Source organism: Papilio machaon, chromosome 3 (genome assembly GCF_912999745.1).
Source record: "Papilio machaon chromosome 3, ilPapMach1.1, whole genome shotgun sequence".
NCBI lineage: Eukaryota > Metazoa > Arthropoda > Insecta > Lepidoptera > Papilionidae > Papilio > Papilio machaon.
The window spans coordinates 3,193,862-3,209,664 of NC_059988.1; the positions used below are offsets into that span (position 1 = coordinate 3,193,862).

The window sequence follows — 15,803 nt, forward strand, 5'->3', positions numbered from 1 at the left end:
ACTTTCAGTGGTGGTGTAGTATGCCTTGGCACACCAGCGATTTCTCTAGTGCCCAACTTCTCATTATTTGAATAACCTATGAACCACGTTTCCATAAGTTGATGTGACATCTGGGGCGGACCCCACTCTTTCCGCCGCCTCATTATTATTGAGTTGCTGTCCAGACAAATACAAAAAAAAAAACAAATCAGCCATTCATGTGAATAGTAATTTGTTTTTAGATCTAGTATTTATCTAAATGTAAAACTGTTTGTAGAGATAATTATGATTAGTCAAATAATAACTTTTTTGTAGAAATAACAATAGACAGTCCCAAGAAACTTCCGGAGTGGCGCTATTCGATTAGTTCCGCTAGAAAAATACACAATGCCCAACAACTCAACTTTACACGACATGCCTTTTCAGTAGAAAGAAGTTAAAAATTGAGACAGGCTCGAACTAAGCCAAAACTCGCATGCAGGGCACATGATAATCGTTCTATTTGATTGATCAAGACGTGTAAGTCAGCTCTCAACCGGTTCTAAAGTTCACATCTCATAAGACGTTAATGAAACTTTGAGTTGCGGCTTAACAACGAAATTGGCAGCTCACGGCTCATTGCTATGAGCTATAACTAAATGCATCGACGAGATGCCTGCTGACTCGCAGTATGCAGCTCGAAACGCAAATCATAATTCTATGTAGTTCACTGATGAACTGCTTTACAAATGTGAACCGAGAGATGATCATCGTGCTAAAATAATGAAGCGACCACTGCCCATTGGATGTCAATTTCAGATGCGTTGCCTACCTCTAAACGACAGAGGAGGTGACGCATAGAAAGAGAAAATTACTATCCTCTCCTTAAAAGAAAAGGATGGGAAGGGAAAGAGGAAAAATTAGGCCTATGGCATCACACTCATCGGAATTACTTTCACTTCACACCTGTATGGTCGTGGTATTGCACCGAGTGTGCCGGCCAATTCGTGCAACAGATATTGCTGGCGTCTATCACTGTTAAACTAACAATACATGGCAAAAAACTAATAAATATAAAAGAGTTATAAAATACAGTATTTACAAAAAATTGTACTTGTTCGATTAATATTATTACACTTTTTAATATAATAACACTTGTTCAGCACGTCTTCGGCACGTTTAATGGTATGCATACCAATAAAAATAAAAAATCACCAGGTCAACGACAAAAACGCTAAAAATTACATTCTTTAAAATACCTGCTATAAGCAACTATAATTTTGGTTTGAATTTTTAATCTTTAATTTATCAAAACAAAGAATTTGATATTTGCGAAATGTCAATGTCAAAAATGTTTTAGAACGAACATATTATTGTAATCATGAACGAAAACGAAAGGCAATTTTGCTTTTGTTTGTTCTTATGAATTAACTAACAATTACTATAGTTTTAGAAATTAAATATGACGTTTACGATACAACGATAAAGTGGTACAAAGATTATTAAACTATAAATTATTACTGCACACCGTATTATATAAAATGTTTATACTGTGACATGTCATTTTGCCATGCAAGATGTACTGTAGCCGCCGAAGTACCACCGGCTCCTAGCTCACACTTTAGTGTTGGCCTCGGTTGTGGTATAACGTTTTAGCTGTGTAAAATCGAACTATACAAAACAATGTTATCGAGCTCGTATCTACGTTCGATAATCGAAAGACGATAATATCCTAATAAGCTCGACATTATATTTTAATTGATAAGCTGTGCGCTCTTCAATGTAGCGAAAATAATTTCAAACAAGTCAGTGCGTGAAGATATTTTTGTAAAAATGAGACATGCATTCGAACGAAATGCAAAAAAGTGTATCAGTGCAAGTAGATAGTGATTTTGCTCTTTTTCTACCTAGCGGTGCATACGAAATTACAAAAATGGAGCCAAGATCAAAACTGAGAAAAGTTATATTCTTTTGTTTACTACTTTCACTGTTTGGAATGGTGGCCTTTGGATATTTCTGCCCTGATCAAGTGAGTATAATACTGTTCTATTATTTGTTTTGTTCATATTTTAGTAAATATTTAAAACTCCCATTAAAATACGCAAACAGTACAGTGCTAAAAATAATAGTTTAAAAAGTGTTCATGTTTCATTACTTAAATTTATTTCATCTAATTAAACTAAATTTTGTAATACACACACATTTTCAATTTATCTTACAAGTTGTTGGATTAAAATAATATTAGCTGTTAAAAAATGTTTTACTAAATTTTCTTTCCATCATTCCACATATGCTTGAAGCTTGTGCTGGAATATGTTTCATGGTAATAATTGAATAATGGAATTTAAATCCATGACCGCTAGATTGCATTTTCATACCCTGAACCATTATGCTATTGGCATTAGCTTCCAAAGAATTAATCTGCTCTTTTCGCTGACTTCTGAAAGAGTGATGTTGAAATGCAACAGTTAATTCTAGGAGTATTACAGAAGTTAAAAAACTAAACAAAAAAAGTTGAAAATACAATATTCCTTGAATGGAATTTTACATGTTTCATTTGGTTGGTCCATTATTTAGTATTTCTCTTTATCTATCTTGATGAGTCTTCACATCTGAATTCACTCCTATCTTCTTGACGAATGAGGATATGAGTATGTAGCCTTTTTCACAAAATTAATTTAATTATGGGTAACTATTGATATGTATTATAAGATCTGGTAACCACAGCGTGTTTGCCTATTTATCAATTAAGAAAACGTTATTAGTCTTTTTGTAGTTAACCTTTTTAATTGTTTTGTCAGTAACATATTTCTTTTTTTATGAAATTTAGATCTATAAAGCATATAATTTTTAAAATAAGAAGAAATCTTGAAAGATTAAATGTTAAATAATAATTTGTTAAAAGCTTGTGTGGATTTCCGGGTGTTTTCCTAATAATTATTTGAATTAAAATCAAACCTTCCTTAATTATTGGAGTTATCTAGTAGTTATATATTAATATTGTTTTTTTTTCATTCAAATTGGGAAAATGGACAGTATTAAAATTATATTATTGTACAGTTTTCAATGTGATCACATATACTTTTAGTTAAGTGTGCATCACAGAATGTATGAAGTAATGTGTGTGCCTTCAAAAGAAAATGCATACAGCATTATGCATGCAGCATAAATCAAACGTTAAATATCATACCAATGTAGAGCAGTTTAATAAGTAGTTGAAAGCATATGTATTTGTAACTTTATGATATTGCATAAGGTTTGGTTTTGTGTGCACTTGCTTTATATCAGTACTCTGTCAGCCTTTTTTGGATCTAAAACACATTATCTGTTATTTATATTTAGTTTAATATACTCATAATATTGTTTTACTTACGTCTACTAGTTCAGACATTCTTGTCAGTCTATAGAACAGCATTAGTTATTTCATTGACTAACCTTACGCCAAAATCTTTTAAGACAATGGTCTAATAACAATTGTATGAGAGATATGACATGATTTGGAGTAGATGATGATTAATTAAATATTCGATTTCATAATTAGCTTTTTCGGAATACTTTGATGTTACGCGTGGTAAAATGAAATGAGTGGAATAACAGACGGAACATTTTTTACGTTCGTAAAAAAATTTTTTCAAGCAGCCTTTGAAAAAATATTACTCGCATCTGAATTAATCAGGGAGCCTATTTAACCGAAGCTCGCAGTCGCGGCTTGTCGACTCCACTAATTAAAGAGGGTGGCAGCCATGCAAGTGGTTTCCATTTGTTTTTGCCCTCTCAACCAGCTCCGGCGCGGCAAAAAGCCTCACCTCCCGGTACTCCGAGTGCGCATCGGCCCTGCGCCTAGCGGGAACCGTAACATTGTGTCTACTTAGGGTACTAAGCGCGTTCACTAGTTACCAACATAGGTGGGCACAGTTAATCAAAAAGTTAACTTCGTTAATCGTTAATTCGTTAAATAAAAATTTAACTTCGTTAATCGTTAAAGCGTTTAATTTACGAAAATTTAACGCAAGTTAAAGTTAACAGTTAAAGTTAATTTTTGTTTATATTACGAGTATAAGGCGCAAGCGGGAAATGGCCATATGTATAATCTCCGAATCGTATGGACCGATTTTGTCGAGACTTTCAAAAGAACTTAGGCTATTTTTTTACTGCCCTTACGAAATCTCGGGAGATCGCTATTCCTATCTATAATTTAGTTATATAATACTAAAATATAATTTAGACAATAGGAGCGATGTACTAATGCCTGTACCATAATAATGACATAGCATGCACTAGTTACACACACTTATATACTACACTGACAATGATGGACAATTTACTTTTTCAGTCAATTTTTTTATCGACAATCCGACGTCACGGAATTAAGAGCTAACTAAATTTAGACAACACAAATTTTCTATTAAACAGTAAGACATGTGATAATATTCAAAAGAAAAGAATCAAAACTTTTGTGCAGTATTTACATTTATCTGTTACTATTTGCACCCGGATATTCATTTGCTCATACTCCAACAACTGAACATTTATTTTTTATGTATAATTTGATAAAAATTTTTTTTAATTATTTTAGCTAAGGACCCACGGACAGACTTATCATTTTTTATTTATTAATAAAACTTCTAACATCAGAGGAAACTTATTATAACATTGGTAAATAAACTAATATATATAACCAATCCAGTGATACATCTCAACGCATCAAACTATACAACTGAGATGCCTTCGATAACTTCTATCATCTAATGATCTACCGTCCGATCTATTGTTATATGTTAAATCAAGTTAAATTACTCTCAGTGTAAAGAGCATAAGTTACACGACATAACGAAAACAACCGATCGCGGGTGATGTCTTCTCTCTTTCTTATCACCTATAAAATCGTTGTAGTTAATTAGTAAGAATATGGTTTTGAATTATTTTCAACGACATTCGATTATTTTTAAAATAAACTTTCGATATACGTAATAAAATCGATGTCTTTTTGTAAAGGTCACTTGTGGCAACATTTCATATATTAAATTTAGTATAACACAGTTTAACATTATTTCACTAACATAATTATTTTATCTTTTTCCTCATTCCTTCTCGTTTTGTCGTATACTTTTTTTTGTAAACAAACAAATTATCTTCGCTATTGTCTTTGCGCAGCGCACGTGCATCCCCGACCATTAGAAGGGTTGGGGCCATAAATCCATCGAGTTCGTTATCGCATTCTCTGTGCGGCTGTCCATTTGATCCTTTGTTCATATTTTTGTTGTTTTTAAAATTATTTTTCGTTGACTATGAAGAAGCCCCAAAAAATCAAACGACGGTAATAAACACCTAAATCCCTTTTGTTTTTGAGGAACGTTTATTGCGTGCACATTTCGTCTTTCGAATTTTTAAATTTATTTTTCATTGTTTGTTTCTTATCTACGCAATGACAAAAAAATCCTATTTGTACGCTTTTTCAAATGAACCATAAACTATTTTTTTTATATTTTTTGTTGTCTTTAAACTCCAACATTAAAATAAACATTTTTGTCTGCAACAAAGTTTAGTTGTATTTTAGGTACGACGTTGAAGAGTAATCTCGATTATTTTGATTGAATTCAACGCAGAGTTTATCTTTTTTAATAGATTTTGCGTCTCACGTATAACAATTATTGTATTAAGAGTAAAGTGTTTTCGAACCTTATGTTGATTTTATAACAGTCTTTTTCTAAAAAAAGTGATTTTAAATAAATGAAAACCAGTTTTAATGTGAATAAAATGTAATAAAGACTTTTAGAGATATTTGTGTAAATGTGAAATAATTATTAAACTTTGAAGGTGTCTAGCGCCTAAACTTCGCAATATTTGATAGAGGTGAGTTTGTTTAAATCGTCACTTTTTTCTAACAAGGATTCTGTGGTACTCTGTTGATCACGTCTATCCCGGCCGCTCTGTGTATTGGATAACATGCATCACACTCGCTCGTTCTCGTTCTCTCTCGTTCTCGTTCACCATTCGACTCGCCGACGATCCCCGAACATAGCCGAACTTACGAATGTAGCCTGTTGCATAATTTAAATAAAATGACAACACGTCAATAAGTGTCTATTGTAACAATTAACGGACTAAATTAACGGAAGTAGAATTTAACGGAAGTTAACAGAGCGTTAACACTTTTTGAATTTAACTTAAAAGTTAATCCGCTAAGGAAAAAATTAACTTCGTTAATTAACGATTAACGGATTAACGAGTTAATGCCCACCTTTGGTTACCAAGTATGTTTCACGTAACTCTTACTGATTAAAAATATCCTTTTTTAATATTGTCGTTGATTCTTGATCTTAAGAGCAGATGACTTCTGTATGTTAAAACGTTACCATATTTATAGTAAAACGTTGAGAAATGTTAGGAACACAATTTCAACATTCAAAATTCTTATGAACATGACGTAAATGGTAATGATAGCATAGTTATTTGTTTAATATTTTAAGTGGGACACGATTAAACTTTAACATTTTGCATACATTGCAAAAATTGCATCAACCAAAGGTTATTCAAATATCGAATATACCTTCTTAGTTTTAGGTTTCATTTTTCAATAAGAGAATTTATTTCTGTTTATTTATACCGTTAAGTAATTGAATTATCTTTATCGCATAATACAACTGGCCATATACGTTAACCCGATGCAGAAGTACCATACTGGAATTGTTACCAACATGGCGTTGCCCATTAGCAACGAGCCACACGCTTCCATTTTCGCGCCAACTGTTCTATACCTCTCTATTTGAATTGAGAACGCACGATACGGTTAATTTTGAACAGGTTATTGCAACAATCAAAACTGGATCGACTTTTAAATGATTATGTAGTTTATTTATAGTTCACCGTATTGTCGTTGTATTATTTGGGAAATTAACTGTTTTATGTAACTTTTCATAGGTTTTGTTTATCATGTTTCACAAATAAATGAAAATGTAATTTATGAATAAGACTATTTTTAGGCAAACGTAAAGTGCAGATACTCTGTTTACAATTGTTATATTAAGTGTGGGAACAGCTTCGTTTAATTTATAAGGTGCGCGGTCGGGTGTATATCTTTAATTTATAATTCACTTTTAGACCTTGTTTGGTCGATCGGATCGAAAACAAAGGCAGCGCGTGCAAACAAACAAAAAAAAAGAATATCGCGATCTCTTTGCACGCGCATCGCATTTCGTGGCAAGTCCACAGGTACAAGCTGGAGTTCTCATGACCACATATGGCAAGGCTTGTTCCGCTCTCGTCGGTGGTGGCGAGCTGAATGTTAATCACGATAACACCTGGGTGGAAACTCCTATCAACTATTTCCAAGCAGTTTGTAACAAGATATATGGATTGCATATCGTCCCTTAGCTAACGACACCGCATAAGTCATTTTTATCAACTTTACAGGAGACGAAAATAACTGTATATTAAAAAAAAACTCGGTGTATTTTTAGTAGTTTCTTAATAAATACGCTATTTAGCGGTTGAGAAATAATTATTTCTTTAGTTTTTGTCGATTTACTCTATTTTAACTTTTTTACCGATGGTTAGACGCGGAATGAGCAGCACTATTTAATGGCATTAAAATATGAAAACCGCCAATTTTCGACTTGAGCGGTGTTGTAAGCAAAGGGACGATATGTTGTTTGCAATTTGCGGTTATATAGTCGTCTGATTTTGTATGTTGAAAACTATCTCTTGTTTCAAGGTGTCTTCATATTTAAGCAAGAAAAGGTTATAACCTTAAATTAGCAACTCAAAAATATTTTAAGTACTCCGAACCGAATAAGCGTTAAAACGAATAATTTGAATTAAAAAACGTGGCCAACAGCACAAATAATGCTGTTCTTAAGCAAAATACAATAAGAATTAATATTCACATAAGCATTAACGTTCGCAGAAACTTTATCTCACGTAAAAGTTTTCTTTAAAAGTTTTGCCACTTTGTATTGAAAAATAAAAAAATACACTAAAGAACGAAGTTACTTATAGATTTTTACGTGTACGGTGCTATACAAAGTGCAGCGAAATACTTCGAAGCTGGTACATACTTAAACAATCGGAACTTTGAAAAGTGCATCCCCGCACTTTCTCAATAACTGAGTGTGGCAGCTTGTTTCCAACTTTGCCTAACTCTTCTATGCAATCACCATGTTAGCTTTAACTATATAAATGTGAACTTTAGTTGTAGACATATTGAATATTTTTTTTTATTCTGAAGATTACTATTTTGAAATGAGGACAATTTCCTCAAAGTATGCAATCCTCCTGCTTCAAAGCCGAACTTAAGAAAAAAATCCTACAGCTGTCATAATTTCTAAATGGTTACTTGATTATTCTGTCACATAATGGATAAAGATTATCATTGCAAGGATAAAGTCGTAAACAATTGAAGGAAACGTATTTAGATAAAACTTTAAGCTCCTATTAAAGAATACTGTAATTTTTTTAATGGAAAAATTACTATAGTACCGTCTCGTCTGGATGTGTAATGTAATTAAGCCGATGCCTTTGTGAAAATTTGGCCGACAATTGAGCGAATGTAACGCATTCAGTTCCGTCTGCTTAAACACTCGACTGCGTTGCAAACCCTTTGATGTTACCCTTTTCCACGAGAGTGACACTCGCAGAGGTACTCCGATACTCACCAACTGTAGCAGATACGTTCTCTAAATGAAAATATACCTATTTTTCATTTAGTGAACGTATCAAAAGCCAAAGACTTTTTTAAGTATTCTTATTTATGAACCGTTGTAATATTTACCTTTTAAAATAATAATGTGGACTGAAGTAATAACATGATAAAGAAATAGAATAATGTAGGGTGAAGTATGGCGAGGAAATAGCACATTTAGCATTCTTTAATGACGAATTTAAGTGTTAGAGATTACAATACTGACAGACGATGCATTAGCATCGTCACTTTCGGCCTTAAATGTTTTTGCTTGGATGTTTCCGATCGGCCTACTTGTCCATCTGCCTAATGGGATTATTTATTTTGTTTCTATGGACTCAATCGTTTTTTTTCTCCATTGGGCCGATTAATCTGTATGTCCATCGTGAAACACCTAATTCTATTCAATAGTGATGACGTCACTCTGGTAAGCTCTTTCATATTGAATTGCTAACTGCACTGTTATAGCAAATACATACGTTTAAAGTATCATCATCATTATCATCATCTATCTAAAACTGAGTCACATTAAACCTATAGATGTATGTAACCGAAGATGTAATGATTAGTTACGTTACGTGTTAGCATATTATATTATGCATAAATGATTTTAAAATGTTTAGATCTTAGGACCTATTCGAACCCAAGATCTGCAGATTCCAAGTCAAGTGCTTAACCCCTGAGCCATCGACTGTAAGTACCAATTTCTTCGTGTAATTTTATGTTGTTAACACATTACATTTGTGCATTACTCTCATAAAGTGTCTTGCCTATCCCAAAAGTGTGCACGTGTTAATATTCAATGAATATATTTAGGTCAGAACACTTCCAATTTTAATTTAGTGTGGAGCTTGATGGAACGTTAAGGGCTTTTTATGTCTATATCAAGTTTAAAACGCTAATAAGCAGCGCGAGGTTACGACGAAGTAGGTCGTGCTAAGTCGATAAATTGATCATTCATCACTGCGCATCACTCATAGATGTAGTTTTGAACGCTACGTAATAACTGAATTGTATGAATTACTAGTATTGGTGAATTAATTGGTAAACGAATTAACCGCAAATTAATTGGATACTATCATATTTAATTAAATTGGTAAACCCATTTAACCGCAAATCTTCCTTGTATTTCGTTAATTTAATTTTTTTTAATTGGTTTAAATAAAAAGTTGAACATCTCCTGCTTTAAAAATTCTTGTATTAATAACTATCTTGGAATAGTAGTTAATTTAAAAATGAATAGAAAACTGTCGTCTCCCATTTAGATTGCTATTAAAAATCTGTTCTTTGGTAGGGTCACGCGATCGTAGCATTTGTTGTCCTCATTGCCGATGTATGTAAATCTTATTAGTGCTATTAACATTTTAATGAGCTTCATTATTTGTATGATGAGTATAGTTAGTGATGCGGACTTGTTAAATGTCGCTATTGTCTTTTGTTCTAAGTTTTTATTTGTATTTTATACTTCGCTGATGAATAATGATACCAAATGTATTAAGGGATGTTACACGATTTTTTTTTTAAATTTCGAATTTTTACTGGTTTTCTGTTACTATACAGTATTTTATAACCTCTATATCTATATATATATATATATATATATATAACTAACATTTCTTATATATATATATATAAGAAATGTTAGTTACACTATTTATTACTCAAGAACGGCTGAATCGATTTGACTGAAAATTGGTGGGCAGGTAGCTTAGAACCAGGAAACGGACATAGGATAATTTTTACCCCGTTATCTATTTTTTATTCCGCGCGGACGGAGTCGCGGGTAAAAACTAGTATATCTATCTATATATATAAAAGAAAGTTGTGTTAGTTACACCATTTATAACTCAAGAACGACTGAATCGATTTGACTGAAAATTGGTGGGCAGGTAGCTTAGAACCAGGAAACGGACATAGGATCATTTTTACCCCTTTTTTTTTTTTTTTATTCCGCGCGCGGACGGAGTCGCGGGTAAAAGCTAGTTTTAAATGATTTTAAGTAATGTTAAGAAGTATAAATTTTGTTTTGAGCAAATCTTTCGTCTTTCTACGTAATGTAAAAGAACTAATTATAGTGTTATATATATATGTTTATGTTTAAATTTAGCCAGACAGGAAACCTCGTAATATTAAAGTTATGAAATATTCTCAAGCGTAACCGCAACACGGCTGCCGTGTTTACATTTGTGGCGACAGTAGTACGCGTGTACACCCGCCGGCTAAAGTTTCGCCTCTCAATGCTATTTAATTAGAACGAAATGTGTGAGATTAAACTTACAATATTCGCGATTTTACAGGATGAGTGTAACAATGTAACATATGAGCCGTTTATTTTGAAAGTGACCTAACTCCGTTTTTCAATTTTTTGCCGGTTACCATTGTTACATATACAACTTCATGTTATTTATCAGTGAAGCACTTCAGATTGCTTATATTCACAGAAAATACGATACATTTTTTACACATAAGTTTTCCGAATCAATTGAATAACTGAACCGTGTAGTTTGAAAGTGGCCCAACTCCATTTATAGTTACATCAAGTTATTGTTTCATGCATCTTAAAACATATCAAAAAATTAAGAAGTGAAAAACATATCATAGCTTACAGTGACATGTGCACCGGGCAAAATAGAAACATTAAAATAGCTTTAATGTGTTTAAAAATTGTCCAACCTTTGGATAATAATGTAGAAATTATAAATCATAATTTTTTATATCAGGACATTCGTTTTTACCAATTGATAGAGATTTTGTCCTGGTAGAAATGGCATTAAAAAAATTATTACAAGATTATTAAAAAGTGTCGGAAGGGTAATAATTTTATTCTAAATGAAAAGAGACAGGAAGATTTTGTATCGACAAAATTATTAGCAGACGCAATTTTTAAAAGAGTAAATAATTCTGATGGAGAATCAGTAAACTGGTTAAGAATATGTTGGATGCGTTTTGTCAGAAATGAACCATATAAAAATTTTTATAAGACATCCATGAATGAAAATGAAAATTTTAAAGTTCTGAATTTATTACCACGTCGGGGTAGTCTAGTAAATTGTTTTGTAATAAAGTTATGTTTGTAATTTTCTATGTTCTGTTATTAAAAAATGTTTTGAATCGCATAAATTATGTTTCCGAAGTGTTTTCAACATATGCAAAACAAATTCCGTATTCTTTTTTTTTCAATTTGAAACATTTAAATTATGTTGAATGGACTTGGGCACCTTCAAATTTTATAATGAAACTGGCTGTTAATTTTGAAAGTGGCCCAACTCCATTCTTGATAAGAAAACGCACGTTATTTACTTAATAATTGCCACTATTTTAACAGGAATTTTAAATTTAACATCCTTAGATACGCTTAAGCAGTATGACTCCTTAGTATCTTATACGTATATTTTTAAATTCAATGAAACGCAAAACTTTCAATATCTCGATTTGAAGATAAATGGAGTTAGGCCACTTTCAAAATAAGCGGCTCATATATAAATATGGGACGAGACACTTCTAAAATAAACCATGGAAAAAGTTTTGATAATTTGACATTATACTAATTGAGTCAGAATGAAATGGAAACAGAGTTACGGTTTAATTGATATACTTAATTTTTAGATATTTGCTTTGGCTTTTAAAAATTTTTTTTTTTTTAAATCGATCTACTGCCCACGGCTTACACAGACTGCTTCAGACAGTCTTCGTAAATGTTCTTTTCGTTTACGGTGAATAAGCAGTGGTGGTTATTTAACCTAGGAGTTTTTTAGTGCTTGTTTATCACCTTGTAGGTATTGGAACGAAGTTCCTTATCGCGCGTTTTGAAAGGGGGCTAGACGGAAAAAATTCTTACGAAAAGTTGTCACGACACTTTTTGCTATAGTAACCATGGCAACGACGTGACAATATATAACGAAAATTCATAGAAATAAAATGTACTTCTTGTGAAGACTTAAGTTTTTTATTCATAGAATAAACATTGGTTCCTTCACTAATTAATCGAAAGGAACTTCGTTCCATCCGGGTGTCCCTTGACACCTCTCAAGTTTTTTATAATTATCTATTGGGTTTCTACATTTATCGGGATTTATTTGTCTTTCTTAAATGTTGTGAGCCTATTACATTGTGAGGTTTAGCACTTGTAGGGCTTAACGCTTTACTTGCGTACATGAAAAACGAATCCTTTGAGTAGGTATCAGACGGGCGCCGGGTCGTGTTTCTTTATAATTCAATATCGTGCCGCGCCGGGGCTGGCTGGCTGGCTGGCTGGCTGACGGTGCATGAATGGTTGTAATCCGACACCATCGCGTTACGTATACGAGATGTTTAAATTATCTTTCGTATTTTAACACTTGAATACAGTAGCATGCCTTTCCAAAGATGCAATATCTAATCATGCTGTTCTTTTAGACGTAATATTTATAGTTAGGCGCTTCTATAAGTTTGCTAAGTTCAAATATTATAGACGTTTATCCTTATTATCGGTCATATTACAAAAATCTTTGATATCATGGAAGTGAAAGAAATAGACGAGACGGTAAAATTTGAGCCTCTACTCCTCTTTCTAAAGGGTTTATTTGTCAAACTAGCTGTCGACCGCGACTTCCTATGCGCGGAATTGATAAAAAATACTAGATAAGTAGCTTATGTGTTCTTCCAGACTATGTTCTACATCTGTGCCTTTACTATGTTTAAATATTAGTAAGATAATGACAATACTTTCTATTTCATAGGAATATTAGCAAAATTTAAAATTTACTTAGTCCAGAAATATGTTGAAAGTCCAATTTTCTGGCATATAGTAACTAATTTTGGATAAAATGATCCGATATATCGGCGCCGGAGGTCATTTAATTTTGTTAGGTTGTCGACGTGTGGTCTAAGCGACCACCAACCACTACCCGTATATATTCATACTATCATTGCAATAGGCTATTACTGTCTCATCTTCAGATAGACGTTTCAGTTATCTTATTGATCGTAGCGTTCTTGAACTGAGTATCGAAGTATTCGCTAGTATTTCTATTGATAGTGGAAGATAAGTATTGGAAGAATTAGTATGCAATTCCTGTTTAAGCTTTTAATGGAATTGCAATTGATATTTGCATACGCGCATACGATAGTGGGTTCAAGTGCATTCCGTGAGGTCAGATACCAACTATAAAGCTCAGTTGAAGTTTTATTAATAGAATTTATAATATTTATCCGACTAATGATCCCACAATCTGACAGTTAGAATATTGTACCTTTAGTGAGCTTTTAAATAATTAAAATTAATGGTGTTTATTAAGAATTTATTAAATTTATTAAAAAAAAAAATGTGAGCCGTCATGGGACGCCTGGCAGATGTGAAACATCGTGTGTGTACAAGTAATATGCATGAAATATTAAATATTATAATTAAATAAATAATGATAATGATAATAATATATACCTCAGTATAGCGTGGCGACCCGTCGCCACACCGTACACTCTACTACACATAATATATATGTATACCTTAGTATAGAGTGGCGATCCGTCGCCACGGCAAGCGTCGCCACGCCCACAATTCGGTTACAAGTGATCCTATAGATGTTTCACATCAAAAAAATATTTAAAAAAAATTAACAATTTTGCTATGATGTTATGCATTAATCTTGTCGTCTTTGTGACCTATTAAACTCGGTTTTAAGGTTTAAATAATAATTGTGTATTTAAATGCCTTTTGTACATTTTCTCAACTTCTCTCAGAGTGAAAACTGGCAACAATGTTCCTGAGATATTTTTTATCACCAAATATATAAATATAGTCGGGGACGTTTATATTACGCATTTGGTTGAAATACAATTTAACACTGGCAATGTATTTAGGTGGAAAGCTTCAATCGTAAGTGGGAAGCGAATTTAATTCTTCAACTGTATATGTATTATAGAATATGAATCGTGTATTTAAAGTGGAGGGGATATAAGGGAAGGGGTCGTAGGGCAGTAATATATTGCTAGACGATAACTACGTTCCTGTTCGCTTCCTGTATACTCCGAGGATTGCTTACTTCATGTGTCACGTAACATAGTGATCTTTCACCCCCTCATAATGTTCTGATAGTTGTGAAGGTGTAGGAAATAACACTAATTTTGTGTATTACAAGGAATATTTTGTCTTTTATGCCCTTTCTGTTTATAAAATTGCTGTAGTTAGTGTAAAATATTAAACTACTATCACCATTCTGTGTAATTAGCTGTCGCACGAGACTCCGTCCGCAAGGAATAAAAAAAAAGCATAATAAGTAGTCTATGTGTTTTTCCAGACTATGATCTACATCTATGCCAAATTTCATCACGATCCGTTGTGCCGTTCTGGAGATACCTTTTAACAAACATAATCTGAAAGTTTATGAGATATTTCTTCAGAGACCGCTACTTTAATAATATGAAATGATTTAAAAGTTAAATGTTCGATCAAAGTTCAATCTACAAAAATTTCAACAATCATTAGGATTAAAACATTGAAACATGATGACTCGTAAGTCATCATGTTTCAATGTTTTAATCCAGTTCTTTTTCCAGTCATCGTTCGTAATGGAACGATATTTGATTGAGTGCTGCAATAATAGGAATACATTTATAATTCTTGTTAGTTAACAACAGACTGTTGGCGTTAGGTTGTAATAAATCGTCCGTTTGAAACGCAATTACCGCGGTCCCCCAAATTTGTGCTGACGGTCGGGCCGGGTAAACAATCTCCTTCAACTTAACGCTACATCTCTCAACTTCACCAACCATCTTATTCTTCACAATTTGTAATTCTCTTAGACATTACCCCTTTTTCTTTTTGTTTACTTTCCCTTGGATATTATAATGAAGGAACGCCATTTGTTTTATAAGAGCTGGCTTTTGTTATGCAAAAAAGGAATTCTGGGTCAATAAACTTTTTAAACTCGTTTTAAAGATTTTTATCTACGCGTGTTATATTTTATAATTTATATATTTCTTTCTAGTTCGTTGTTATTTTTTGTACCGATCCAAGCCGATTCTTATTTCGTGACATGATTTTAATCTTAGTTTTTAATCTCTCATAAATTAGCACCACACTCCAATACACTAAAATATAAGTATATCATTATTAAAAAGGCAAACCATCAGGGCTAGAGTTCATTGACCCTGTAACCTTTCTGAAGCCGCATGTGAACAATATTCA

General features: G+C 32.7%; 1 protein-coding gene across 1 annotated transcript in view; it reads left to right on the top strand.

Annotated features, from left to right (window-relative positions):
- Window positions 1-1,350: 1,350 nt before the first annotated feature.
- The window catches only part of LOC106712474 (heparan-sulfate 6-O-sulfotransferase 2), an 80,406-nt gene continuing 65,953 nt past the window's right edge, over window positions 1,351-15,803 (top strand). The window contains exon 1 of the mRNA XM_014505061.2: window positions 1,351-1,987. Within this exon, the coding sequence (XP_014360547.2) occupies window positions 1,799-1,987 (189 nt within the window). The 5' untranslated portion in view covers window positions 1,351-1,798. The remainder of the gene's footprint in view (window positions 1,988-15,803) is intronic.